The 26,148-nt window shown below is 32.6% G+C and overlaps 1 protein-coding gene across 15 annotated transcripts; it reads left to right on the forward strand.

Annotated features, from left to right (window-relative positions):
- Positions 1-25,567, forward strand: LOC123225183 (SNARE-interacting protein KEULE-like). Of its 15 annotated transcripts, none has more exons than XM_044649078.1 (21): positions 35-430; positions 515-585; positions 681-762; positions 969-1,047; positions 1,333-1,383; positions 1,463-1,559; positions 1,730-1,762; positions 2,165-2,290; positions 2,367-2,558; positions 2,648-2,731; positions 2,828-2,926; positions 3,006-3,082; positions 9,484-9,580; positions 20,195-20,320; positions 20,400-20,495; positions 20,651-20,770; positions 20,862-20,942; positions 24,383-24,570; positions 24,925-25,015; positions 25,102-25,191; positions 25,244-25,567. In XM_044649078.1, the coding sequence occupies exons 1-21, from the start codon at positions 346-348 to the stop codon at positions 25,310-25,312; spliced, it is 2,034 nt and encodes a 677-aa protein (XP_044505013.1). In that variant the 5' UTR covers positions 35-345; the 3' UTR covers positions 25,313-25,567. The 15 variants fall into 15 exon arrangements, with proteins under 15 accessions (XP_044505009.1, XP_044505006.1, XP_044505019.1 ...); XM_044649079.1 differs by having other exon boundaries at positions 25,259-25,567; XM_044649080.1 differs by having other exon boundaries at positions 20,865-20,942; positions 25,259-25,567.
- The last annotated feature ends 581 nt before the right edge of the window (positions 25,568-26,148 follow it).

The raw sequence follows: 26,148 nt of genomic DNA on the forward strand, positions 1-26,148 counted from the left end.
GGGCTGGGAAGTTGTGATAATCTCAAATGTGAAACAAACCCGAAACTAATAGGATTGAAAAGTGGAAAAGACGAGTTACAACGCGTTTCTAGATTCTTTTCTTGAAAGAATTGAAGTCCCAGAATGATTGAAAATTTCCAGGAAAATCCTCCTCCATTCGCCCAACCAAAGCAAAGGAAAAATCCATTTTGTAAATTTGACTTTTAACCTCTCTATTTCCGTTTCTTTAATTCGTAAATTCTCTTTTCCTTTCTCTACGTATATAACAGAAAAACTATCTCCTCACCTTCAACTTCAATTCGTTCAATCTCTGAACAACTTTTTTTTTTTTCTCGATACTCAATTATGTCGAATTCGGATTCTGATTCCTCATCACACAATGATCCCGATTACAAAAAATTCAGACAAATCACGCGTGACAGTAACTTGCGTCTCTCTCTTTTTGTCTTTAATGTATTTTAATATTAGGAATTTCTGTAATTGAACTCATTTTCTTGTTTTAATTTGAATTTAGATTGGAGTTTAGGATTATTGCATGAAATGCTTGGGTCAGCGAAAACTGGAAGCTCAATATCAAACTGGAAGGTGATCGCGTCTTGTGTTTGATTTAATTTTTGTTATGTTAAAATTTACAAGTATTGTTTTGCTATAAGTGTTTAGGGTGCCTACATTATGTGCAGGTACTGATAATGGACAAACTTACGGTTAAGATTATGTCTTACTCTTGCAAGATGGTTGACATCATACAAGAAGGAGTTTCATGTAGGAATCATTTATTAATCATTTCTATTCTTTGTTACACAATTATAAAGTTTCCAAACAGATGGTGGGATTGTTGCTTTCCTTTTTATGTTTACTTATTTTTCATTCTTAGGTGTTGGGATAATGGGGAATGTTTCTTTATTCATTTAAATCTATTTTTTTTGTGGGAAAAAGAAATAGTTTGATTTTTGATTTATTTCATGCAGTGGTAGAAGATATAAATAAACGGAGACAGCCATTGCCCTCTATGGATGCTGTCTACTTTATCCAGCCAACCAAAGAGAAGTAATTATTGGGTTTTGCTTTTATATTTTGTTTAATCTATTTTTTTGGTTTCAACCAATCAGATTTTGCATTGGTATAATGATCAATGAGTTTAGCCCTTTTGATGTCTTATTTGTGCTGTTAGGAATTAAGTGATTCTATATTCATGTTGTTTTGTCACAGTTGCATTCTTTTTGAAGAAATAATTGAAATGATAGATATGTGTTTCTATAGAACGGGCACATGGATGCTAGCTCTCTCTTTCTTTCTCTTTACAGTGGATTATTTCTTTCTTTGTTTTGGCAGTGTTCTATTGTTCCTATCGGACATGTCTGGAAAATCGCCTTTATATAGGAGGTATGTGAAAGAATTTACGTATGATCCTAAATAATTTTTTTGTTTTTTTAGAAGTTCAAATGCTCTTTTTTGTGGGAAGGGCATTTGTTTTCTTTAGTTCACCTATTTCAAGAGAATTGGTTACTCACATCAAGAAGGATACAAGAGTTATAACTCGCTTAGGTGCTCTGAGAGAGGTTGGTTCTTTTGCTTTTTAAAAACTTATACATTCTTCAGATTGATTGTGGTGCTTAAGCAACATAAATTTATCCATCAGTTTCTTTCCTTCTCTTCTGCCATTGTTGTTTTCTAACTTATTTTGGCATACTGATATTTTATTTTTTTCATTTGGTTGAGAAATATGCAGATGAATTTGGAATACTTAGCCATAGATAGCCAGGTAAGTGATGCTATGTTTTGTAGTTGAATTTATACATAAATTAGATGCACATAAATGATAATTTCAGTTAGAGGTGAGTAGGTTTGGGTATCTTGCTGAAAAAATTGGAACCACAATCATAATCATAACTGGCAAGTTCCTAACATTTAAGAATTAGAATCGGAACCTATATAGATAGTGGATATGATTCTACAGTTTATTTGCATGCGACTAAAGAAATAGTAAATTGTTGATGGAACATCTTCGTAGACTTAAATTGTGAAATGGCTCATGAGGAAAAGGTTTATGTATCTTGTTTGTTTTTGAAAGTACAAAATATTACTTAATGCTATCTTTCATTTGGTCAGTAGCCGGTGTAATGTTATTGTCTTGTATAGTCAACTATAATTTTCCTGAGTACAGGGTTTTGTCACTGATAACGAAAGGGCTTTAGAGGAACTTTTTGGTGATGGGGAAAATTCTCGCAAAGGTGATGCATGTTTAGATGTGATGGCCACACGCATTGCTACAGTTTTTGCTTCATTAAGGGTATTTATAATCAATATTCAATGTATATTTTTAAGAAATTAAAATTTTTTACTCTTGTATATATTTTACATTCCAGGAATTTCCTTTTGTCCGCTACCGGGCTGCCAAGATGCTTGATGCAATGACAGTTACAACTTTCTATGATCTAGTTCCCACAAAGCTTGCAGCCGCTGTGTGGAATTGTCTCATGAAATATAGACAAACTATTGAGAATTTCCCTCAGACAGAAACATGCGATTTGCTTATCCTAGATCGTTCTGTTGATCAGGTCTTTTAATGTTGGAATATGAACTTTTTGAAGTTCTTGCCACATACTTTGTCTATATTACTTCTAATATGCTTGTTTTGCATATCTAGATTGCTCCTATCATACATGAGTGGACATATGATGCCATTTGCCATGATTTACTTAATATGGAAGGCAATAAATATGTGCAAGAGGTAAGTTCTATTTTTTTGAAGTTTTATAGCTTGTGTTGAATCATCTATAGATGATTTCCTGCGGATGTCTTAGAACAAGGAACCAAATTATATCAGGTTCCAAGCAAAACAGGTGGTCCACCAGAGAAAAAAGAAGTTCTTTTGGAGGAACATGATCCCATTTGGCTTGAACTTCGTGATGTACATATAGCAGATGTATGTTTGCTATTCTTTATTTTCACTTTTCCCTTTATTTTATTTATTTGCAAATTCTACTATGCTCTTTGATTGTCAGGCTAGTGAGCGTTTACATGAGAAGATGACCAACTTTGTATCAAAGAACAAAGTTGCTCAAATTCAACAAGGTTCAAGGTCTGTGAAAGTTTCTTATTCTTTCGATTATAGCATTGGAGAAGATGTTGTGTACTATCTTTTAATATTTCAGGTTTTATCGAATTTTCAAAGCTAGTGTTTGTTTATTAGTTCATTCAATTTTCAGAATACTGCTTAAATTCATTAATGACATATATTTAACATTAAAACCTCCTCACCACATAAAATTGATATTATTATCCTCTTCAAAATTTTGGTGGTAGTGCCAAGATGTTGAAAACCAGTGAATAATAATGTGTAATGGACCAAAAGGTTGTGAGAGTCGTCTTACATAACAAGTTGATCCTTACTTCCCTTAGATATTTGAACATTTTGATTGAAGTGTTTTTATGGTTGGTTGATAGATTAGATTATTGAAAGTAAAAAATACAAAGTTTTTTATATTTTCATTTAGAATGTTATTTTTCACTCTAGATCAAATCATCAGTTCTAGTTCATATATCTTAGGAAATTTCATTTTACTCATCTTCGGGCTTACATAATATGAATTAGTCTTTTCAAATTGATCCTTCAAAACTCTTTGAGGAAAATAGAGATTAAGACATCAACAATTTCCTAATTTTAAGTGTATTTTTCTTTTTATTTTTTAATTGTGTGTTATTCTCATAAAACTAAAGATTGGTTTCCTTTCATTAAGATCTAGGTTCCTTTTTTGTGAGTTTGTAAATAGCTTTATAAACCATATAGCTTGTATAGTTGTAATCATAATAAAGAAGTTTTAAAATTACTCAAAAACAGTATAGTATTAGAGTGTAATTTCTACGAAAATTAGTCTCTCTTTTTGTTGGAATATGAGGAATATCGCTGGATGTCACCGAAATCTCATAGAGACCCTAGAGTGCTTTCATAATTTGTTAGAAATTATAGATCTTGCTTGGTTGGTGTCTAAAATCCTTTGACACTATCGAAATCCTCTCCAAAGACACCTAAATCCTTCAAAACCTGCTAAAATTTACTTAGCAGTCATAATCCACTTAAATCTGTTGGAATTCCTCCAAAGCTTGGAAATTACAAATCTTCTTTCATCGTTGTCGAAATCCTTCAAAAGTTTCTAGCAACTCAAGGGGTGTTGTTTGAACTTTGAAATTTCCCTATAGTTTTGAAAGACCCTTATAATCTCTAGAAGTATCAGATAGATCCCTAAAGTTACAAAAATAACAAATATATCCTTATAGTTTCAAGAAGTATCAGATTCATCGAGTAATTCTAGAAAATATCAAATACACCTCTTTATCTTCAAAAGATATCAAACATCATATGAAATATTCTTCAACATAGAATCCTCAACTTCAAAGTGATGTCTTCCCAGGAAAACTCATCCTTGGCTCTTTTAACTATTGGTTCTTTAGCACAGAAAGATAATGCTCTCAACATGACTCAAGAATCCTTGGATTCTGGACTCGGTTGCCTTTGATCATATGACAGGTGACATTGATGTTTTTCATAAATATTATCCATGCCAAGAAAATCTGACCGTATAAATTGCTGATGGTACCTTATAGTGACTGGCTTAGGCTCAATTGTAATTTCTAGGGATCTAGTGCTTGAATCTGCCTTGTTGATGCCTAATCTGGATTTTAATCTGTTATTGATTAGCAAATAAACTTAGGAAAGGAAATGTGTCACTAAAAATCACTTTTAAACATGTGTTTTCAGGAGCTGAGTTTGGGTAAGACAATTGGCAGTTTGAGATGTGCTCAGGATTCTATATCTTAAAAGTTTCTCCATCAACCATGGAGAAAAAGGTCTCTTTCAGTTTTCAGTTCAAATACAAATAGGGATATTATACTTTGGTGTTATTGTCTAGGATATGCTAATTTCTCATACTTGAAAAAATTGCTTCCTGTTTTATGTAATAAAAAATCAGTCATTTGAATGTGAAATATGTTAAATATCTAAACACTCGCGTAAATTCTCTCATTCATCCTTAATAAGTGATCTTAACCTTTTTACAGGGATCAATAGTAACATATGGGGGCTAGAAAAAGAAAATATATTTCCAAAGTTAGATGGTTTGTGTTGATTGTTGATGATCACTTGATCACTCTAGAATTTTTTGGATATTCCTTTTGAAAGAAAAGTAGAAAGTTAGTCTTCAAAATTTTAGCAAAATGGCCCACACTATTTCAAAGCAAAATTCGAATCCGAAAGTCTAATAATGCAAAAGATTATTTTTAATTTTATTCAAAGGGATTTTCTAAGGTAGGAGGGCATAATTCACCAAAGTTCTTGTGTCAACACACTTTAACAAAATAAGATAACTGAACAGAAAAATAAACACCTTCTATTTCCAAATTTTTTTGGAGACAAGCCACCTTAACAATTACATATCTCATCAAAAGAATACCTTCACGAGTTTTACACTTCAACACACCTTGCAAAGTTTTTTTAAAATCTTAGTATAATACTATGTGTACACACTTTTAGTATATAATTTTGGTACATAAATGATTTATCATTATGTGATTGGATGTTATTTTATCTTTAATTCAAAATCATTCAATCACATAATGACACACATCCGTATACTTAAATTGTGTATAAAAAATATGTATACATAGTTTTATTGAAAATCTTATCCTAGTTCTTGACTCCTATCCTTTCTTCTGTCTAAAGTGTTTGGATGTTCAGTGTTTGTTCACATACTTCATCAAAATTGAATTAAACTTAATCCCAAAGCCATAAAATGCATCTTTCTCGGTTACTTTTTAAACTAGAAGGGTTACAGATGTTACCCCCTTGTTACAAAAAAATTCTACAACTTAATGGATGTAACATTTTTTGAAAGACAACTTTATTATTCTAAAATTGCTATTTAGGGGGAAACACTTTTTAGATATAAAAGATTAATTTAGGGATGTAGCTATTCGATCACCCATCCAAATCGAGTCTCAAGTTCTAAACATCTTGAAGTCCCTCAAATTAAGTTTCAAGCCCTTTAAACTTAGTCGCAAGTCCCTTAAACCAACAATGCTAAGCCTTATCTTCTTCCTTTATCTTAGTCGGTCTTTTTTTCTCCCAAAACTTCAAAATAATGAGATCAAGAGGATGACGAGTGCCAATCACATCTTACCACTCAAGAGTCAGACCTAAACTCAGTGCTAATAGATAAACTCTTAGGTTACATAGATCCTAACCTTAGTGAATTTGAAGATCTTGATTTACCTGTTGTTTTACGTAAAGGGGTTTTTTCATGCACGAACCATCCTATTTTGAAGATGAAGTGAGGTCTCTTGAGAAAAATGAGACATGAGAACTTGCTATTTACCTAAAGGAAAAGTCGACTACAAATAGATATTCACTGTAAAATACAAAGCAAATAATGACATTGACAGATTAAAAACTTGCCTTGTTCCTAAGAGATTTACTCAATCCTGTGGGATTATTTAACAAGAAACTTTTTCCCTTAGGAAAAGTGAACACAATTTGAGTATTTCTTTCCTTGGTAGTTAATTCATATTTGACAACTTTATCAGTTGAATATTAATAATACATTTATTAATGGTGATGTGGAGGAAGAAGCATATATGGGGATCTCCTTGGGCTTAGAAAACAAAATGAATGTAAACAAGGTTTGTCGATTGAAGAAGTCTCTATACAACCTCAAACAGTCTAGAGCATGGTTTAATAGGTTTACAAAGGCAATCAAAAAATTTGGATACAATGTCGAGCAAATCATCTTTGATCGTGAAACATTCAACTGTAGGTAAAATCACCATTATCTTTATTTATATGGATGACATTATTTCAACATGAGACAGTGGGAATGAAGTCACTAATCTCAAAGAGTTCTTTTTACATGAATTTGAGGTTAAAGACTTGGGGATTTTAAAACATTTTCTTGCGATGGAAGTTGCTCCATTGAAAAAGGGAATTGTAGTGTCAAAATAAAAGTATGTGCTTTACCTGCTAAAGGAGACAAGGATGCTTGGCTGCAAACCTGCAGATAATCTAACATACAACAAGTACATATAGAGCATAACTAAAGAAAGCCCTCCCATAGATAAAGGAAGGAACCAACGCCTTATGGGTAAGCTTATTTATCTCTCCCACATAAGACCGGGCATCGACTTTTCAGTTAATGTTGTAAGTTTGTGAACAACCCGACTGAGAAGCACTTGGAGGGAGTCTATGATATTCTCAGGTATCTAAAGATGACCCTAGATATTGGACTATTATTTAAGAAAACTTAAAATTTAGATGTTTAGATTTACTTAGATGCAGATTGGGCCGGTTTATCATTGATCAAAGTTCTACTACAAAGTTACTGCACCTATGTGTGGGAAACTTGTTCATGTGGAGGAGGAAGAAGCAATCTGATATTGTTAAGAGCAGTGCAGAGGCAAAATTCAAAACTATGACTCATGAAATTTGTGAAGAGATATGGCTAAAAATGGTTCTTGATGAACTAAAAGTTCTTTCAAGAGAATCTATGAAGATGTATTGTGATAATCAGGCATCAATAAGTATCGCAAAGAATCTTGTACATCATGATAAAACCAAGCATGTAGAGATAGATCATCATTCAATAAGGAGAAAATTGAGGGAGAACTTATTTCCTTGATCTACACACTTTCCACTCTCTTAAACTTGATGTCTTCACCAAAGCATTGTCACACACCAAATTTGAATATATTAAATCCAAGCCAGGAATGACTAACATCTAAAACCTAGCTTTAAGGGAAGTGTGGAAAATGGAAAATGGAGATTATGATATCAACTATTTCCATGTATTTTTCCTTTTTGATGTGTGTAATTCTCCTCATAAAACCAAAGATTAGTTTCCTTTCATTAGGATCTAGTTTCTTGTTTTGTGAGTTTGTAAATAGCTACATAAATCATGTGTCTTGTACAGTTTTAATCACAATAAAGAAGTTTCAGAATTACTCAAAAACTGCACTTTGGACTTCATAAAATTGACTAATTTCTTTATGTTGATATTTGGATAAAGATATATTATGAGAGGGAGGATTTTTATTCCAGTCAACGCTATGGTTACGCTATTACTTGGTGAACAAATAGACCACAATATGAGTGCCTGGTGGTTAAATCAGGATTATAGCTAAAATTCCCTTCAGTATGGAGGGTACATACTGTTAGAAAATTTGTTTATAATCAAGTTGAAAAGCAGCCATAAGTGTAGTTCTAGCATTTTAATGGCCCTTAGTGTGCTATGGAAATTTGCTAGCTGGACTGCCATGAAGTGTGTTAAACATCTACGTTTAGGTGTAGTGATTTGGGTTTGAGTCTTGAGAGCAGTGACTTTATTGCAACATTCAAGGATCCCTGATGTAGAACTTAGGTTGAAAATTTAGCTAGGAGATGATTAGTCTGCTGCAAATAGGCTCGTCATCATACAATATTTTGTACAGGTTTTGAGTAATGTTTCTGAGGTTTAATGTCATAATCCCCTTAGGTTTGTTTGAACAAACAAAAATCCAACTACTGTTAAGTTTTAGATGTTAAAATAAATGAAAAGAGAGTAATTTGGTAAACATTAATTAAATTATAATAGTGTGAATTCTAATGGATCACCAACAGTTTACCAATTCTAGGGCTTTTTTTTTTTTCATTATTTTGGATGGGGGGGTGTCAAATCATCAACTATTTATTTTTTAATTTTCTTTTTCTTGTTATACTTTTGGGTTTGTGGAAGGACAAAATAACATAAAACCTGTAGATTTAAAATCTCTTAGTTATAATTATTAAGTAGTCTAAAGTGTGGGTGTTTATTACTAATTTTGGCCCATGTTGAACAAGATACCTGCACAAAGATATCTTGCCTGCCAGGTTGTAGTATAGTATGCACTTTCTTCCCTGATTGTTTATAAAGATGTTCAGGGTTCTTCTTTATTCAACATTCTTAGGAAGCATTTGTAAGATAATTATTTTCTTGGGGCTGTTCTTGTTGTAAACAATTATCCCATGTCTATAAGGGCTAGTTAGATGTTGATTCTCACAATCAGGGTATAGATGTGTTCCCTCAAGAGCTTTTGTTTTGCGGACATGTATCTCACATTGTAATTTTTCTTCATTAATGCAAATTGTCTATCAGTAAAAAGAAAGTATTGCTGTGAACCCTTTTATTTAAATTATTTTTCAAATTTAAATTATTTTTTTTTTGTTTCCACTCTTGAATTTCACCGTGAGTGTAAGTATGATTTATGATTTCTTTCACATGAACTTCTGTACACTTTTTCATTATCCCTTCTTTCTTATGCATCTTTTGCTTGGCGTTTCCCCTCTTTAAAGTCAAACTAATTAGTCTGACAACTGTTTTATTGTTTATCTTTTTTTTTTTTTTTTGATTTTGAAACTAGGTTAAGTGTATCTTTCCTGTTACTGTCAGTATGTTTCTGAGATCAATATGTGTTGTGCAGATTTGGTAGTGAACTTTCTACAAGGGATTTGCAAAAGATGGTTGATGCATTGCCACAATACAGTGAGCAAATTGAAAAGCTTTCCCTCCATGTGGAGGTTAGTTTTGTGTTTCGCGAATAAGTATTTAAATATCATTGTCCACACCATCCCTGACATTGTACCACAGTAAAGAGACCCTCAAACACATGCTCACAGAGATATGGGAGTGAATTTTTGTCTCAATTTTACAACCTAGGTGAACAAGTGTGGTGTGCCATGTGATTCTTTACTTAAATTTTGGGTAGATGCAATGTGAATCACAGTGCAATTTGCCTACTGATTTTACTCTGAATTAATTCAACATGTAATGCATTGCCATTCCATGTTGATTATAGCGCAATATTCTTATATTAACATCCATTGTTGCACCTTCCTGTGCTCAGTTTTGGTAATTGTTTCCATAAGCCATAGTTCTCAGTAACTTCCTAATTGAAAAAAAAGATTAAAAAGTTGTTGGCTGGTATCCAGTGCATTTGAAACTCTCTTTAGAGAGTATGTACTGCCCACATTTGGTGAAACACCAATTATTTTATCCTTAATGGGTAGTTGATTAATGTTTAAGTATTTTTTAATCTTACTTTTTCCTCTGCATTCATTATGTTTCATGGTTTTGTATCCTCTTTAAAAGAGGCATTTGCATATACTGTGGAAAACCCTTTGAATGTTGATTTATTTATTTTTTAAGCATGATTCCTTTTCTATTGTTGTTTTAATTTACAGGTCAATATTTTTGATTGATTTCCTTTTTGTTTGAACTTCTTTTGGTATTTTTTTCATAGTTGCAAAAGTGTTTATGTTCTACATTCTCTAAGAATTGGAATAAATAGTTAGATAAATTTTGCTTAATTATTCTGACTTGTAGTGTTTGTTAAGAAAAGTGTTTATATTTATATTCACTAATACAATTGAAATAAATAGTTAAATAACCTTCGCTAAAGCATTCTTACTCTTAGATTGCATTTGGTTTGGGTAATCTTTTATTACTAAAAATAAAAGATTACCATAAAGATAAATTACTTTTAAAATTATTGGGTATAAATTATTACTATATTTGATAAAACTTAGTAGGTATAAATAATTATTATATTTAATTGAATGTAATAAAACTATACTAAGATATTATTTTAGTTAAATATCTTTGCGTATAATTATTCTAAAATATTTTTCATGTTACCTTTTATCTTGATTGAAGAAGAGAGTATTTTTATTCTAAAAAATTAATAAATAACGATAAAATTGTAATAATATTCAGTATTACCTTGGTAATTTTTAATACTCAAGGTGGAAATGGTAATCAGATTACTCTCCATATTACCAGTTGCACCATTATTGATGATAGAAAATTACTAGAATATTTTATTATTGACAAACCAAATAAAGTAGTATTAGTAATAAAAGATAGAGTATCAAAGTAATCTTTAAATACTTGAATCAAATGCCCTCTTAGTACATGTTATAGTAGCGTGGCAAGACTTGGAATCATCTCAAGGTGTTAAATTTGTGATATGATTTGTTTAGTTGACATTGTTGAATTGTTTGAATGACGATGACAAAATTTAATCTTCTTCTTTTTCTTCTTCTTCTTGTTTTTTAAAGATTTGATTCATATCTTTTTGTGTCATTTTCAAATGCTTTTGTCAATTTGAGAAAAAAGCCAAAAAACTATTTTATGTAATAAAGGATGCTTACATAAATAGAGTGAAGAAGATCCCACACATTTTGGACTTATTGTTTTATTCAAAATTTAAAAGAAACTAATTCCTAATTTAAATCTGTAACAACCTGATCTGCATAAGGCAATTCTAGATGTTAAGAAATCCAATTTATTCTTTAAAAATTAAATTTAAAATAGCAACAAACTCTTAGATCTTTGACACTCACCTTTAAGTTGTTGTGTATATTTCGAGCATTTCCAACTTGTAGACAAAGAATTCAAAATGTGGTTGTAGCAGTTTTTTTGTTAGGATATCTGTTGTTATTGTTGAGTTTAGCCTTGCTTGTTGATAGACTAAGCGAATTTGTCAAACCATGCCCTTGGAGATTGTTTAAGGCCATATAGAGACTTCTTAATCCTTTGAACTTTTGTTCTGAATTTTTTTGTAAAGCCTAGTGGAGGATACATATACAACTCTTCTTCTAAATTTCCATTAGGAAAAACATTATTCACATTCAATTATTGTAAGGACCATTCTCAATTAGCTGCTATTGATAAGAGAACTCTTACAATGTTTAGCTTAGTTATATAAGAGGTGGATATGAGCCAAACTGAGCTTGAACAAGGATCAACTCGATCTCGATTTGAATCTAAAATAGTTAGGTTTAGGTCGAGCTCGAGTTGACTTAAGTCGGGGAACAGTAATGCCAAAGAAAGAAAATCTGTAAACAAAAAAAAAAAAGAATTGTTGAAGAAGAAGAAGAATTGCCAAAGAAAAATTATTGTTAGAGAAAAAAAAAAATCATCGTGAGGTGAGCCTCAATGACAACGTTAATTTCGAGTCTAGATTGAGTTTATCTTGTTCAACCCAAATGTGAATTCAAGCCTAAGTCGACTAGGCTTTAATCCACCCCTAGCCATAGGTGTAAATGTTTTTGTATAGTCAATCCTATGTCTCGATAAATCCTTTTGTGGCTATCTGGGCTCTATACCTTGCTAAGGATCTATCAGAGTTCTTCACAATAAAGACCACCATTTACACCCAATTGTAGATTTTTCTTCAATAATCCATTATATTATAGTCTTTATTCTCCATAAGAGCCTTTGTCTTTTTACAAATAGCTTCCATTTTGGAACTTTAAGAGCATCTTGAAGATTTTTTAGAATTTATATATTGGATAAAAGTAAGTGCAAACAAGGAGACAATCATTGATGTTTGATACATTCTTCACTTTTTCTATGAGCAGTTTGAAAATTTAAATCATTGACAAACTCAAAGTCAAATTTACTTGTAATGTTGTTCAAATTTAGATTTGTACTTGTGTAGAATTCTTGGTAGTGTGAACATGTGGAGTCCTTTTTTCTTTGATCTTTACATTCTTCCTTAACTAGACAATGAACTCTTTTGTGTTTTTTTCTTGTTTTGCACATTTCTCTAGTACTAGTTGGGATTTTGATGGCCTAATAAATGGATGCTCATTATTGTCAAGCTCTAATACACAAGTTTTTGAGTTTCCCAAAGGACTAGAGTAACTCAAATTCCTAGGAGAATTAGAATTGGGACGGCTTGGACTGAGGTGATTTAGTGGGAGGCTTCGGTTAGGATGACTTGGCATTTCTACTTGTAGGTTAAGCCATGAATCTTCACTTCTATTCTCCCTCTGCAGTTGATTTTCCAATTGAGATTTTTGAGTTTAAATGTGACATCCATAATAATAAACATTCTTTTTGAAATAGGATCAAAATGTATAGATCTCTTTTGAGTGGGAGAATATCTCACAAAAACTATATTTTGTTACTTTAGGATCTAGCTTTCCTCAATGGTGATCATGGATATGGATAGATAAAAAACCACATTTTCTTTAATGGATTCTAGTTGAGATTCGAAATTTTGGAAAAAATTTATGGACATAGTGTAAGGGTGTAGTGAAGTTAAAAACCAAAGAAGACATTCAATCAATCAAATACATTGCTATGAGGATAACTTCCCTCCATAAGCATTTAGAAATTGTATTTTTGAAAAATAAAGATCTAGCCACTTCAAGAAGATGTGAATTTTTCCTTTTTGTAACTCCATTTTATTCTGGAGTGTGGGGGCAAGACCTTTAGTGCATGTTACGTACCTAAAAAACTGTCACCAAGCTCTTTTGTTCCTTCTTCCAATAGCTAACTCCTTCGCACCTGTAAGAAACCACACAACAAACCACCACAAATGCACCCAAAAACAATTTATAATAATAATAGACACTATTTGATTCACACCAATCTAATATTTCACTCAATGCAACAGTACATCAGTTTCCCTTTACACATCCAACATTCGAGAAGTTGGTTCTCTCTCTTCCATCACTTAGATTACACCAATATTTTCTCCTTCTACCTACACACTCCCCAGTCTTTTTCTCTTTATCTTTTGCATAACTGTCTGTCCCCTTTTTGGTTGCCACATCTCTTTGGAATATCCTTGTGGTCCAGCTCCCTATCGATTTGTTGATATTTTTTCCTTTGCTAAGTTATTACTATTTGTTAGCTCTAGTCTTCTACCATATGTCTTTAGCCTCTTTTTTCCTTCTAAGCTTCGTACGACATATATACTTGCATCTTAACATTACCCCACCCCGTTTAGAGACACCTTGTCTTCTAGGTGCGAATGAGGGAAGAGTCGTCTGAGAGCCTTATATGGCTCCCAGGAGTTCTTACACTTTGGAGTTGATTTCGCTTAACAAGTATCTCTAACTCTCCTCAAGACGAATATTGGTAGTTTAAAACCTGTTTTGACTGCATGTCTAATTTTGCCTCTTAATTTAAGTAGTCTACAATAGGTCTAATTATCTATTTTAATTGACACATGGAGGATAGGGTTTATTTAGCCATACAAAGCGTTGACCCATACAATATAGTCCTAAAAATTGGTATTAGAGCATGATCTACATAAAAGCAATACATGAGAGAATGGTGATAGAAGGAGCAAGATGACCATAACGAATGAATCAGGGCAATCGAAGGAAAGCTTTCTGATATCACTACATTGAAAGAGATTACTACAAATTTATGCCAAACATAGTTGTTAAAGGCGAAACGCCTAAAAGTAATGAGGGGGCTCATCCCCTAAGTGAAAAAAACAAGGCGAAGACGTTGCTTTTGGACCAAAAGTGATAAAAAAAATATAGAATTTAAAGAGACTAATCACTCAAATGTCAAAACATAATATCAAGTCCCAAAAATAGATATTTTGGGTTTGTGCTATTTTTAATTGAATATCGATGTTGCAACACTTGATTGCATTTTACAAAGACTTGTGCTAATTTATACTTTTGTTGCTATGAATCTACATACATATGAAACTCTGAATCCATCAGAAAATTACTAGAATCCGTCGGAAATATTTTGGAGTTGTCAGAAATCTCACTAGAGAACAGACAAAATAGAAATACTTAGCTATCATAGTGAGTTTTAAAAAATAAATATTTTAAGATACTACTTATATTATTAGGATTCGATTTCTTCTCCTAAAGTGTCAAAAAAGCACGCTTAAACTTTGTTTCTACACTTCCACTGACCTTGCATAATTGTAGCTGGTGACACTATAGCCTTGCGTAGCCTCTCGCTTAAGTGTGTTTAAAGCGCGTATTTAACAACTATGATGCCAAAAGGTACGACAACAAAATGAGTTTACCATAGGAACTTTCAAGCTCACTAATCACTACAACAACCTCCAATTATACCAAACTTGTCCAAAATTTGTCTCTAACCTACTTATCAAAAATTGTCCAAACTGTCGCATATGGTCAAACAGTGCACATATTGTCCTAGTCGTATGTTAATTTTCCCACAAATGACAATATCACAGGATCAAAACAAAATCACACTTTGCAACAAACTTATCTTGGCAACTAATCACATCCATTCACACAAACCTACACCACATTCTTCTCACATTATTTTTTTCAACCAATTGCATCGCACACTCATTCTACCACATTCACCACACAAACGCACACCCTACCAACCACACAAGCACAATACTTTGCCACAACCACAATAGCTAACGATGAAAGGCTGAAAAAGAGAAAGAAATTCTCATGTGGAAATTTTCATGCATATATAGTCTATCTACCACGAGTTTGAGGTTAGGAGAATAGAACCACTAAAGAAATTTAAGCAAATGGTTAAAGTTTGTGAATAGGTGGCATAGGTTGAAATTTTAAACTAGCTAAATTATCTTTTGATGTCCATACTCATGACTCCACATAAGTAATAGGTACATTTAGTTACTTTGCTTAAGAACATACATTAAGCGAAAAGCTCATAGAAAAATAAGATGTTTTCTCTTTTAGGGTCAAGCTTTAATAAGAAGAAGAATAGTGAGGGACAGACCTAGCCTCTCTATTTTTAGTAATGTCATTCAGACTATCTAACACCTTTCAAAGTTTTATGAATGAGATACTCAAACCATATCTCCATAAGTTTGTACTTATTTTCTTTGATGATATAACAATCTATAATAAGACGCTTAAAAACCATTCAAGACATTCACAAGAGGTGTTGAATCTTATCCAAACTTATCACTTGGTGGTAAATCAGACAAAATGTGCATTTGGACAAGATAGGATGAAATATTTAGGTCATATTATATCAAGATAAGGAGTAGAGGCAGACCACAAAAAAATCCAAGATATGAAAAATTGGCCTATACCACAAGATTTGAGAGATTTACAAGGATTTTTTACGTTGAGCGAGTATTACTGAAGATTTGTGTGAGGGTATGGGATGAGTGTAAAACCATTGACAAACTTATTGAAAAAAAAAATGTCTTTGTTTGGAGTGAAGAAACGGGTAAGGTATTTGAGGCATTAAAGGAAGCTATGATAACAATTTTGGTATAAGTGATGTCTAACTTTTCTAAGGATTTCGTAGTGGAGATAGATGTATCCAGATTCGAACATGAGTGTAGACCCATAGCATTTATTAGTAAGGTTTTCTCTATTTGTAACAAGGGGAAGTTGATTTATGAGCAAGAGTTAATGGTGATTATCATGACATTTTTTGGAGAGACGTTTTAAGGTGCGAATGGATCAACGGAGTTTGAAGCTTTTAACAGATCAATTGGTAATTATACATGATCAATAACAATGGCTACTGAAAATGTTAGGATATGATTTTGAGATCGTTAAGGCAAGGGTCTATGTAAGGAAGAAGGGAAGAAAAGAAGCTCGACAAGGGGGAATAATTGGCCACGTGGAATAGTTGACTAAGAGCAAAAATCACTAAGGAGGACAAGCAGCAACCGAACTGAATGAGTCAGTATCCATGCCATCAGAAATCAAGACCACTGAAATACTAGGTGTTGAGGTGGCAACCAGGGAGGAGGTAAACAGCTACAGAAGGATGAATGAAATAGAGAAGGAAAGAGAGAAGCAGGGGAGCTAAGCTTTAATAAGAAGAATAGTGAGGGACAGACCTAGCCTCTCAAAAGCTAGAGAATGGTCCTGGAAATTTGTTTTATTTATTGTGTATCATTTTGAGTTATGGGATTTTGTAAAACAAAACTCATCATTGTAATTCAAGGGATATTTGAATACAATTAGAAGCTACTTTTGTTAGTGTGTTGACATACTTTTTGTTTACATTGAATATTGTTATATTATATTCTCATTACACATCTCGCAAATACAAACATTCGACACTTCCATCCACTCCAAAAGCTTAATCCAGTAAGCCATCACTAGTAGCGCAATTGTTCAACAACAAACTTATCGGCTCTACATCAAGTCCATATCAGAGATTCATTATGAGCCAGGTGTGAGAATTAGGCAACAGATGCATTGTCACACAATCAAAGGTTTGAGGAAGAATAAAGAGTTGTTTTGGTTACTAGAATTGTCGGGATAAATGGTATAGACTAAGAAGTGACTAAGGATGAGAAGTTGCAAAGAATTGTTGAGGGACGCACAACCACATGAAGGATATTCATTAATGAGTGGGAGTTTGTTGTATAAGTGACAGGGTGGTAATTCTAACATGCTTGAAATGCATAACTCAATTTTTAACAGAGGATGGCATTCAAGATTTTATTGAACATATAAGAGTGTGGCATTTATTCTATTGGGAAGGTATGAAAGTGAAGAGATTTCTTACCAAGTGTGATGTTAGAAGGTAAAGTATGTAGCTACATCACATACAAGACTGTTGCAACCCCTTACAGTTCCATCACAGGTTTGGGAGGATCTTTCAATCAATTTAATTTTGGGACTGCCAAATGTAGCGAAGGTTGATACCAGTGGTGGTGGATAGATTGATCAAATAAAAACATTCTATGGCAACACGACACCTTTTTACGGCAAAAGATATAATTGGGCTCTTTAATAATGAAATTGTATGACTTTATGGTTTTCTCCACACTATAGTATAGACCGGGACATGTTATTCATGAGTACTTCTTCGACAAAGTTATTTGGATTGGTGGATACTACTCCAAAGTTTAGTTCGGCATATCACCTGCAAATCGAAGGGCAAACTAATGTGGTGAATAGGAATCTTAAGACTTACCTTACATGTTTATGTTTTGGGCAACTTTGACAATGATCTAAATGGCTAGCTTAAGTGGAATATTGGTATAACACACATTTCATGGAGCTACAAGAATAATGTCATTCAAGGCAACGTATAGGAAGGAGCCACCACCACTCTTACGATTAGTAGAGAAGTCTAAGATAAAAGAAGTCAACATCATGATTAAGGAGAGACTTAATGTTAGATGAACATAAAGGCAACCTACACAAAACACAAGAGGATGAGAAGAGTGTTAGATAAGGGCAGGAGAGAGGTGGAGGATTATGTCTTCCTTAAAATACAATCTAATCATTTTCGTTCATTGACTTCCTGCTCAAACAAAAAACTCAATCCACATTTCTATGGTTCATTTGAGGTGGTAGAAAGGATAGGCAAGATTGCTTAAAAGTCATTAATTGAACTTTCATAGAATGAACTTTATCGAATTAAGATCGCAATTACAATGAAAAATCCAATATCTATAACACTAAACCAAGAGATTCCCAGTGATACTCCACCCCTGGATATAGAGCTACTCTGAAATTGGGTTCTCTAAAGTTAATTCCAATTCTCCCTAAACCTTACTATTTATTCAATTCAAATCTTTATCCTAATTGAACTCCTAACCCTAACCCTAAACCTGATTGTATTTCTATTTATAATTGGTAATCTTAAACATAATTGGTAGTTATTAAATCCTAATCCTAAATCATCTCAGTTTCCTAAATTATCCTTCTAATAGGGGCCTAATAGATCCTTTCCCAGCCAGTGCCGAAAGATAACTATTTGCAACCATGATTTTTTTATTTCCTCCACAGGTTATATAAGATGAAAACAAGGTATAGAAACTGGTCATGTGATTGGTGGTCTCGGAATCTATAATCCAAGTATACTTTGGGTGCGATTTGCACTAAAGAGAGTGACCTGAAGTTAATTACCTTTTTGAGCCAAAGAACATGGAGGAGATGGAATAGGAGTTACATTGACAGAATGAAAGAGTTTATACAGGTGTTCTTTGCTGAAAGGAAGATTTTCTAAAGTTGTATTTTTCCCCTTATTGAAACTAATGGCTCTAGCATCACCTGCTGATTTTTTCTTCTTGTTTGATGTATTTCTATGCAGTTTCCAAAAAGTCTCTCATGTTGCACTGATCACACCACAACTTCTTCGAATTGCGATCATCATTTTCTGGCCCTTCAGAAGCAAGAGCAAACCCCTCACTGTCAGTATGCTGTTTGGACTTGGTCTTCTAGCCTCTTCTTGACACATTTTATAAAACACTTCCCGAATTGATGGTAGAGATATTTTCCCCCAATAAGCATCCTCGAACATCTCATTTGGCATTTGTTTTGATTGATGAATACTATCATTAGGAGAATCCCATTCTTCATCATTGCATAAATCTAACTCTTGCTATAGAGTCACCATTTCATGATAATAGATTGTAACATCATGTTCCCCTTGTGTAATCCTCCACAACTTCCTTTTTAATTCATATATCTGAGGCAAATCCTCAGTATTTGAATACTTGTCACGGACTGAATCCTAGAAGGGCGTCACAATTGAAGATTCCATGATATTAATAGGCCAAGAAGTCACCATGGAATTTTCAGACCCCAAGAACTAAACTTTGGATCATCCATCACTTGCTTCTTTGCTTCCCTTAAATGGCTGAGCTTCCCTTTGCTGTCAATGACTAACTTCACACATTGAGCCTGCTCCATATAGTTTTTTCCATTCAGCTTCTGACTGGTTTATTGAAGGGAGGAAGACGTGGTGCTGTTGTTAAAGGGTTGTATAGATTGAGAGGAAGTAGGATAAGAACTATTGGTGAACCCACCTGATGTTGGGAGATTCATCTGATGTACCAGACATTTTGTGTTAGGATTTTCTAAAAAATGCTCTGATACTATGTCAATTTGAGAAAAATCCAAAAAATATTTTATTGAATCGAGGATGGTTACATAAATAGATTCAAGAAGATTCCACACAGTTTGGACTTTTTGTTTTATTCAAAAATTAAAAGAAACTAACTCCTAATTTAAATCTGTAACAGCTTAGTTTGCATAGGGAAATCTGGATGTTAAAAAGTCCAGTTTATTCTCTAATAAAATAAGTTTTAAAATAGCAACAAGCTCCTAGATCTTGGACAGCTTTGCTCATTGTTCTTTTATGCAAAAATCAGATTACCATCCTCTTCATCATGTTGAAAAAGAAAATAAAGGAACCTAATTTCTTAAGGGGGCACAAATGTACTAGAACAAAAATACTTAGGATTAAATACTGAAGTTTCAACTTTTTTGTTTCTGGGTGGGGGTGGTGGCATTTCTCATCAGTGTGAGTCCACCCCTCTTTCTCTCTGCTTGTATCATTATTTTTCTTAAAGTAGGATAGTTTTATATGTCTGCTTATTGAAGAATTTGATAGTACTGTTGAGATAATGGATAATAGGTCCTATTGTACAGATTGCTGGAAAAGTCAACAAAATTATCAGGGAGTTTGGACTCATAGAACTTGGGCAGCTGGAGCAGAATCTTGTTTTTGGTGCTGTTGGAATGAAGGATGTGATTAAGTTCTTAGCTACAAAAGAGGTGTGAACTTGTATGTATGCAGAAATGTAAATTATTTCTTGTAAGTATATTCATGAAATTAAAGCATACTTTTATGCAGGATATAACAAGTGCAAATAAGTTGCGGTTATTGATGATTCTTGCATCCATGTATCCTGAGAAGTTTGAGGGTGACAAGGGTATGAATCTAATGAAGGTAGGCATTTCTATCTCCTTGATTTTATTAAAGATAAGGTTAATTAGTAAACCTTTTGTCAATCATGTATTAGCAGCCTTGTTTTTTGAAATTTTTGCTATGCACGTCAGTTTTGTTGATTTTCTTTGGGGCTTTAATGTGTGGATACCTTTCAGTTAGCAAAACTACCACCAGATGATATGACTGCTGTAAATAATATGAGATTGCTTGGGGGATCATCAATTAGCAAAAAGAATTCAGTTGGGGCCTTTGCTCTTAAATTTGATATCTATAAGGTAAATTTGTGTATGTTGGTTGAAATGATGCTTCTTATGGTTGGATGTATGCTTTGTTTGCATCCTCACTTTCTAGTTATCAAATTGTCAGAAGAAGAAGAGAGCTGCTAGGAAAGACCTCAATGGTGAAGAGCAAAAATGGAAGTTATCACGCTTTTACCCCATGATGGAGGTACATCTATAGTAGGTTATTGTGATGATGTTGGAAATCATATATAGAGTCATGATGCACTTGCTTCTACTATAAATTGGGGTGACATTCCACTTTCAATGCATAGGGTCCATTTGGTAGGACTTATCCAAGTAGAGTTGATCAAAGTAGAGTTTATAAAAATATATATATATATTTTTTTAAAAAAAATTAATTGTTTTGATAGGAAACTGTAGAAGAGCAATTTAGTATTAAATTACTAAAAAAAGCTTTAATATGCAAGAGAATAATGTAGGGGATTTTCTTTGTATTTCTTGGAGTTTGCAATAGTCAAGTGCAATTTTTGAAGCTTTAGGTGGTGTAATGTATTATGTCGTTTACATATATCAGTGAAATCATCCCAAACACTTTTTAAAATGTTTCAAGTTTGAAAAAAAATTAATTGTTTTGATAGGAAACTGTAGAAGAGCAATTTAGTATTAAATTACTAAAAAAAGCTTTAATATGCAAGAGAATAATGTAGGGGATTTTCTTTGTATTTCTTGGAGTTTGCAATAGTCAAGTGCAATTTTTGAAGCTTTAGGTGGTGTAATGCCATTAACCTTTTTTCTATTATGTCGTTTACATATGTCAGTGAAATCATCCCAAACACTTTTTAAAATGTTTCAAGTTTGATGCATTATGTTTAAGGGAGTTAATTGATAAATCTGACAACACAACTCAAAAGTAAACAGCAGTAAATTTAGTAAAGGGATTTTTACGTGGTTTACCAAGAACATTAACCCCCTCAGGTGCTGATAACTATGTTCAACCCCTTGTTAGTTTTTACAGGATGAAGAGTAGAAAAGTAAGTGTCCCTAAAAAATTTTATATAACTTTAAAATTTGATACTATATCACCCCCTTAAACTCGCAAAAATTACTTTTGTTGGCAAGAACTTTGGAAACCACCACATAGGCCCCCAAGCATTAATTTTTCTTGTCAAGTATGAAAGTTGACTAATTTTGACGTAACACAACTATTAATTACCTTAATTATATTTTGAAATTGACTGTGTTACCCTGAAATTTATGAACTTATTTTTAAATTAAGAAAAAGTGAAATAACTAATAAAAATTCAAAAAAGGGACATTATAATAAATGCCTAAAACTAAAGGGTCTTAAAGAAATTGTCCAAAACTCTAAGGATTAAGCAAAAATACCCTCAATTTGGGAAATGATTAAACTGTCGTTATATATAAACCTCAAATTTTCACGGATTTATTGTTTATATTTAGAGACAATTTGGGAAATGATTAAACTGTCCTTATATATAAACCTCACATTTTCACGGATTTTAAGAGAAAAATTCGTATCTCCCATGGGCGCAACAGGGTTTGGTATTTTTCATCGATTTTTCATATTTTCTGACAACCAAAAATGAGAAATAAGGATAGTACATTATCCCACTTCTTATTTGAATCAATTTATGGTTAAGAGTATTGAGATTTAAGGGAGATTTTGAGGTTTGAATGTTTAGGGTTTTGATTTTGAAAAATGTATAAAATGTTTTAATTCTTGGTTGTTTTGCTTAAATTTCTTGAGGGTTTTGTGTTATTGGATGTTTAGATTTGATCTTGTTGAAATTAGAGGCTAAAATCACGATTTTTGGTCGGAAAATAGGTTAGATCTGTCGGCGCTACGTTAATCTTCTATGCGCATTCGAAGGGGGGGGGGGGGAGGGAATTTAGCATTTTCAAAATTTTAGGGGGAGGGGGATATCCACGGGGTCCGTGGAAAATTTTACACTGAACCTTGAAAACCGTGAGTTGGGTGAAAATTGACTTTTTTAAACTATAGGGCTTGTAAAAGATAGACTTTGATGACTATAACTTTTGATCTGGGAAGAGTTACGGGGCTTATAATATATCAACGCAAAGCTCGTTTTGAGCTCTATAATGACAACTAGCTTCGCCAGTTGCACCCAATTTGGAGGCCCAAATAAAACTGTTTTAGTGCGTGTTATACAGTTTTTTTGTTTTACCAAATTTAGGATTTTTGGTTTTTATGATTTTGAGCTTGTTTGTGACCGGGCTAGACTTTTTTTATATGTAGTTTTCAAATTTGACATTTTTCTCTTTAGTTTTATGTTTTTCGAGTTACGTTTTACGATGTAATTATAAAATTTCAGATTGATTTTTTGGTTTTCTCGTCCTAAGTTATTCGAACGTGCAGTTTTTGAAATTTAGATATGTTTTTTCAGATTTTTGAGTGATTTTTTGATTGTTGACATTTTTGGGTATTTCAATATATCTATTTAAATCTTTTATATATTGTGTAATATCAAAATACCCTCCATAGTTTTCTAACATTTCATTTAATTCCTAAATTATTATCAAATATCCAAATGCCCCATTTATATGATATACAAACTAGATTTAATAAATATAATTAAGTTTTGAGTTAAAATTCATATAAATACTTTTTTTCACAAATTAATTTTTTCGATTTGAATTCAAAAATACGAATTTCTTTCTTTCGAACGAACCCGCAGTAATTGATATTAAGTAAAAATGAGAGTGAGAGTGAGTGTTTAAGCGATATAAAAAGTGTATGTAATGAGAGTGAGAGTGAGAAGGTTTATATAGATATGGTGAAGGGTAATTTTGATATTTTAAAAAAAATTAGGACATTTTTGTTTAGGAATAGGAGAAATGAACATTTTTGCTCAATAAAAGGGTAAAATGGATATTTAATGTAATTTCCCTTCAAAAAAAGTCTTAAATAGAATGTAATTAAAAAATTAGAATAATTAAGAATACTTTAAAAAATAATAAAATAGCTGAAATCTAAAAAATATTTTTCAAGCCACTAACCTAGCAATAGCGAATGTTTTGGATTCTTTTTTAATTGTGTTTTTTATGATTTTCAATTTTTTGTTAATTTTATTTTTATCTATTTTTTTGTTTTATTTTAATTTTTCTAGATTTTTCCCATTTTTATTTTTATTTTCAGATTTTCAGTTTCAGTTTTTTAGGTTTTTTAGATCTTTTTCAATTTTTATAAATAATGTAATAGTAATACATTTTCATATTTTTTTTAAGTCTAACATGTGAGAGGCGGGTGGCTGGGTTGGTTTTGTTGGGTGATAGGGGTTTCTAGATTTGGAGTCAAAGTTGGTGGGTGCTTTGGGGTTATGAAATCTACATATATTACTTACCTGTTTCTAATCTTTATAATTTATCTTCTCTTTTGTTCCCTCTGTTAAATTTCTTTTTGCTAAATTGGAGTATGAATATTGATATTTGCTTGTGTGGAAGAATGTGCAATATTATTTTATAGATTTTGATGTAGGTTTCCCCTAAAAGATTTTTGTTATGAAAACATAGGTATCACAGTAAATTGTGTGATTTATTATCTATTTTACCCTTCAATCAATCTTTTTTGCCTTAATTGTGGATATGCTGTTTGTGATATTTCAGGAACTAGTTGAAAAACTTAGCAAAAGAGAATTATCGAAGGATGATTATCCATGTGTTAACGATCCTAGTCCAACATTCCACAGTACAACCCTTCCTACGGTATGTGAAGCTCCAGCAGCTCATTCAATGAGATCCAGACCGAAATCAACATGGGCCCGACAACGGTATTCTGATGATGGATATTCAAGGTGCATGTTTTCTTTGGATAGATTCCTGGATTTAATTAATCCGTCTCCTTACGACTTTTAGTTTTTTTAATGCATCTCTCTTATGGGAACAAGTTTTCATCAATGGTGATGCCCTGCATAATCTTGGTGGTTGTGACCGGTGTGCAGCTTATTTTTCTCACTTTTTATGATATCTTTGGCTGTAAAAGGGAAAATTTGTTGCTTAGGATCTTTCAATTTATTCTTAAATTGCTTATACTATCAATCTACCTATGCATGTCTTAGATTATCTTTGCTTTAGTAAATGGCCTAAAAATTAAATGGTAGCCTTATCTCTATGTTATTTTCATTGTATTGTTCTCTTCTGTAATATAGTGATTCAGTGCTAAGATATGCATCTGGTGAATTAAAGAAGATGGGTCAACGTATTTTTGTATTTATTGTTGGTGGAGCTACTAGATCAGAGGTACGTGGAGCTTCTAATTCATATCTAGATAGGAGTAGGTAACCACTTTGGCCTACGTAATAGCATGTTATGTTTGCCATCTGCAGTTACGGGTATGTCACAAGCTAACAACAAAGCTGAACAGGGAAGTTATTCTGGGCTCATCAAGTATAGATGACCCTCCTCAGTTTATCAAGGTATTTACTTTCCCAAGTAGTTCTTCCTATCCAGCCCAAATCAATCTTGCAGTTTTTTGTTTTGCAGAAACTAAAGTCGCTGACTGCACCTGAACTTTCATTGGACGATATCCAGATCTAAATGAGGTTTAACTGCACTTCTGATCTAGATAAGTAACCATATATACATGTAGTCTTATCCACATTAATCTTCTAGCGGTTGGTCAAATTGAATGTCTCTTGCTATCTGTCGTTGGCATGTCTAGAATGTTTTGGATGTTGGTCAGGTGATGTTTTTCAGTATGTATTATAATTAATTCGGAGTCACTATGAAATTCAGTTGTATAGTTTTTATTACATCTAATAGAAAGCAATTCAAATCTGAAATTTAAGGATAGTAAAGCATGAAACTACTCTTAAGTTAGCCTGCATGAGTGTTGCTGTTTTTTCATTTCATTGAACAGTCCCATCTCTGTTTTCACATGTAAAGTTCAAGCCAACAAACAAGCATCGGTATGGGCTTTCTATTTTATTTGAATTGGTTTCCATGTTGTTGCTTTAAAATTATATAATTCTGCTGTATAATTGGCTTCCATGTATAATTATTAGCTGATGTGGGCAATCTTAGGATCGGTATGAGTACTTATAATTCACAAAAATCCCAAAATAACGTATTATCCTAAATTTATTTTCACAAATATCATAAAAACCAGCTAGAGTAAATTAAACCTAGCCAAAGTTAATCACCAAATTAACAAAATCAAACATTAAATGAAAAAGTCAAACAAACTGGAACCAATGGAAAATAACCCTTGAGGCTCTTAACATCATCAGATGCTTCAGTAATGTAAATAATACTACTAGCAAACTTACCAATTTTTATTGATTTACATTTGACAAGGTACCAACAGTGAACAAATTATCAATATGATAGATACCCTGATATTTCATGTCGTAGTAAACAATCCATACATATCT

The sequence above is a fragment of the Mangifera indica genome, chromosome 9 (genome assembly GCF_011075055.1).
Source record: "Mangifera indica cultivar Alphonso chromosome 9, CATAS_Mindica_2.1, whole genome shotgun sequence".
Classification (NCBI taxonomy): Eukaryota; Viridiplantae; Streptophyta; class Magnoliopsida; order Sapindales; family Anacardiaceae; genus Mangifera; species Mangifera indica.

Coding starts and splice junctions, on each gene's coding strand:
- LOC123225183 (XM_044649070.1), top strand. CDS start 346: ATGTCGAATTCGGATTCTGATTCCTCATCACACAATGATCCCGATTAC. Junction 1,384..1,462: donor AAATCGCCTTTATATAGGAG/GTATGTGAAAGA, acceptor TTTTGTGGGAAG/GGCATTTGTTTTCTTTAGTT. Junction 1,560..1,729: donor GCTTAGGTGCTCTGAGAGAG/GTTGGTTCTTTT, acceptor AGAAATATGCAG/ATGAATTTGGAATACTTAGC.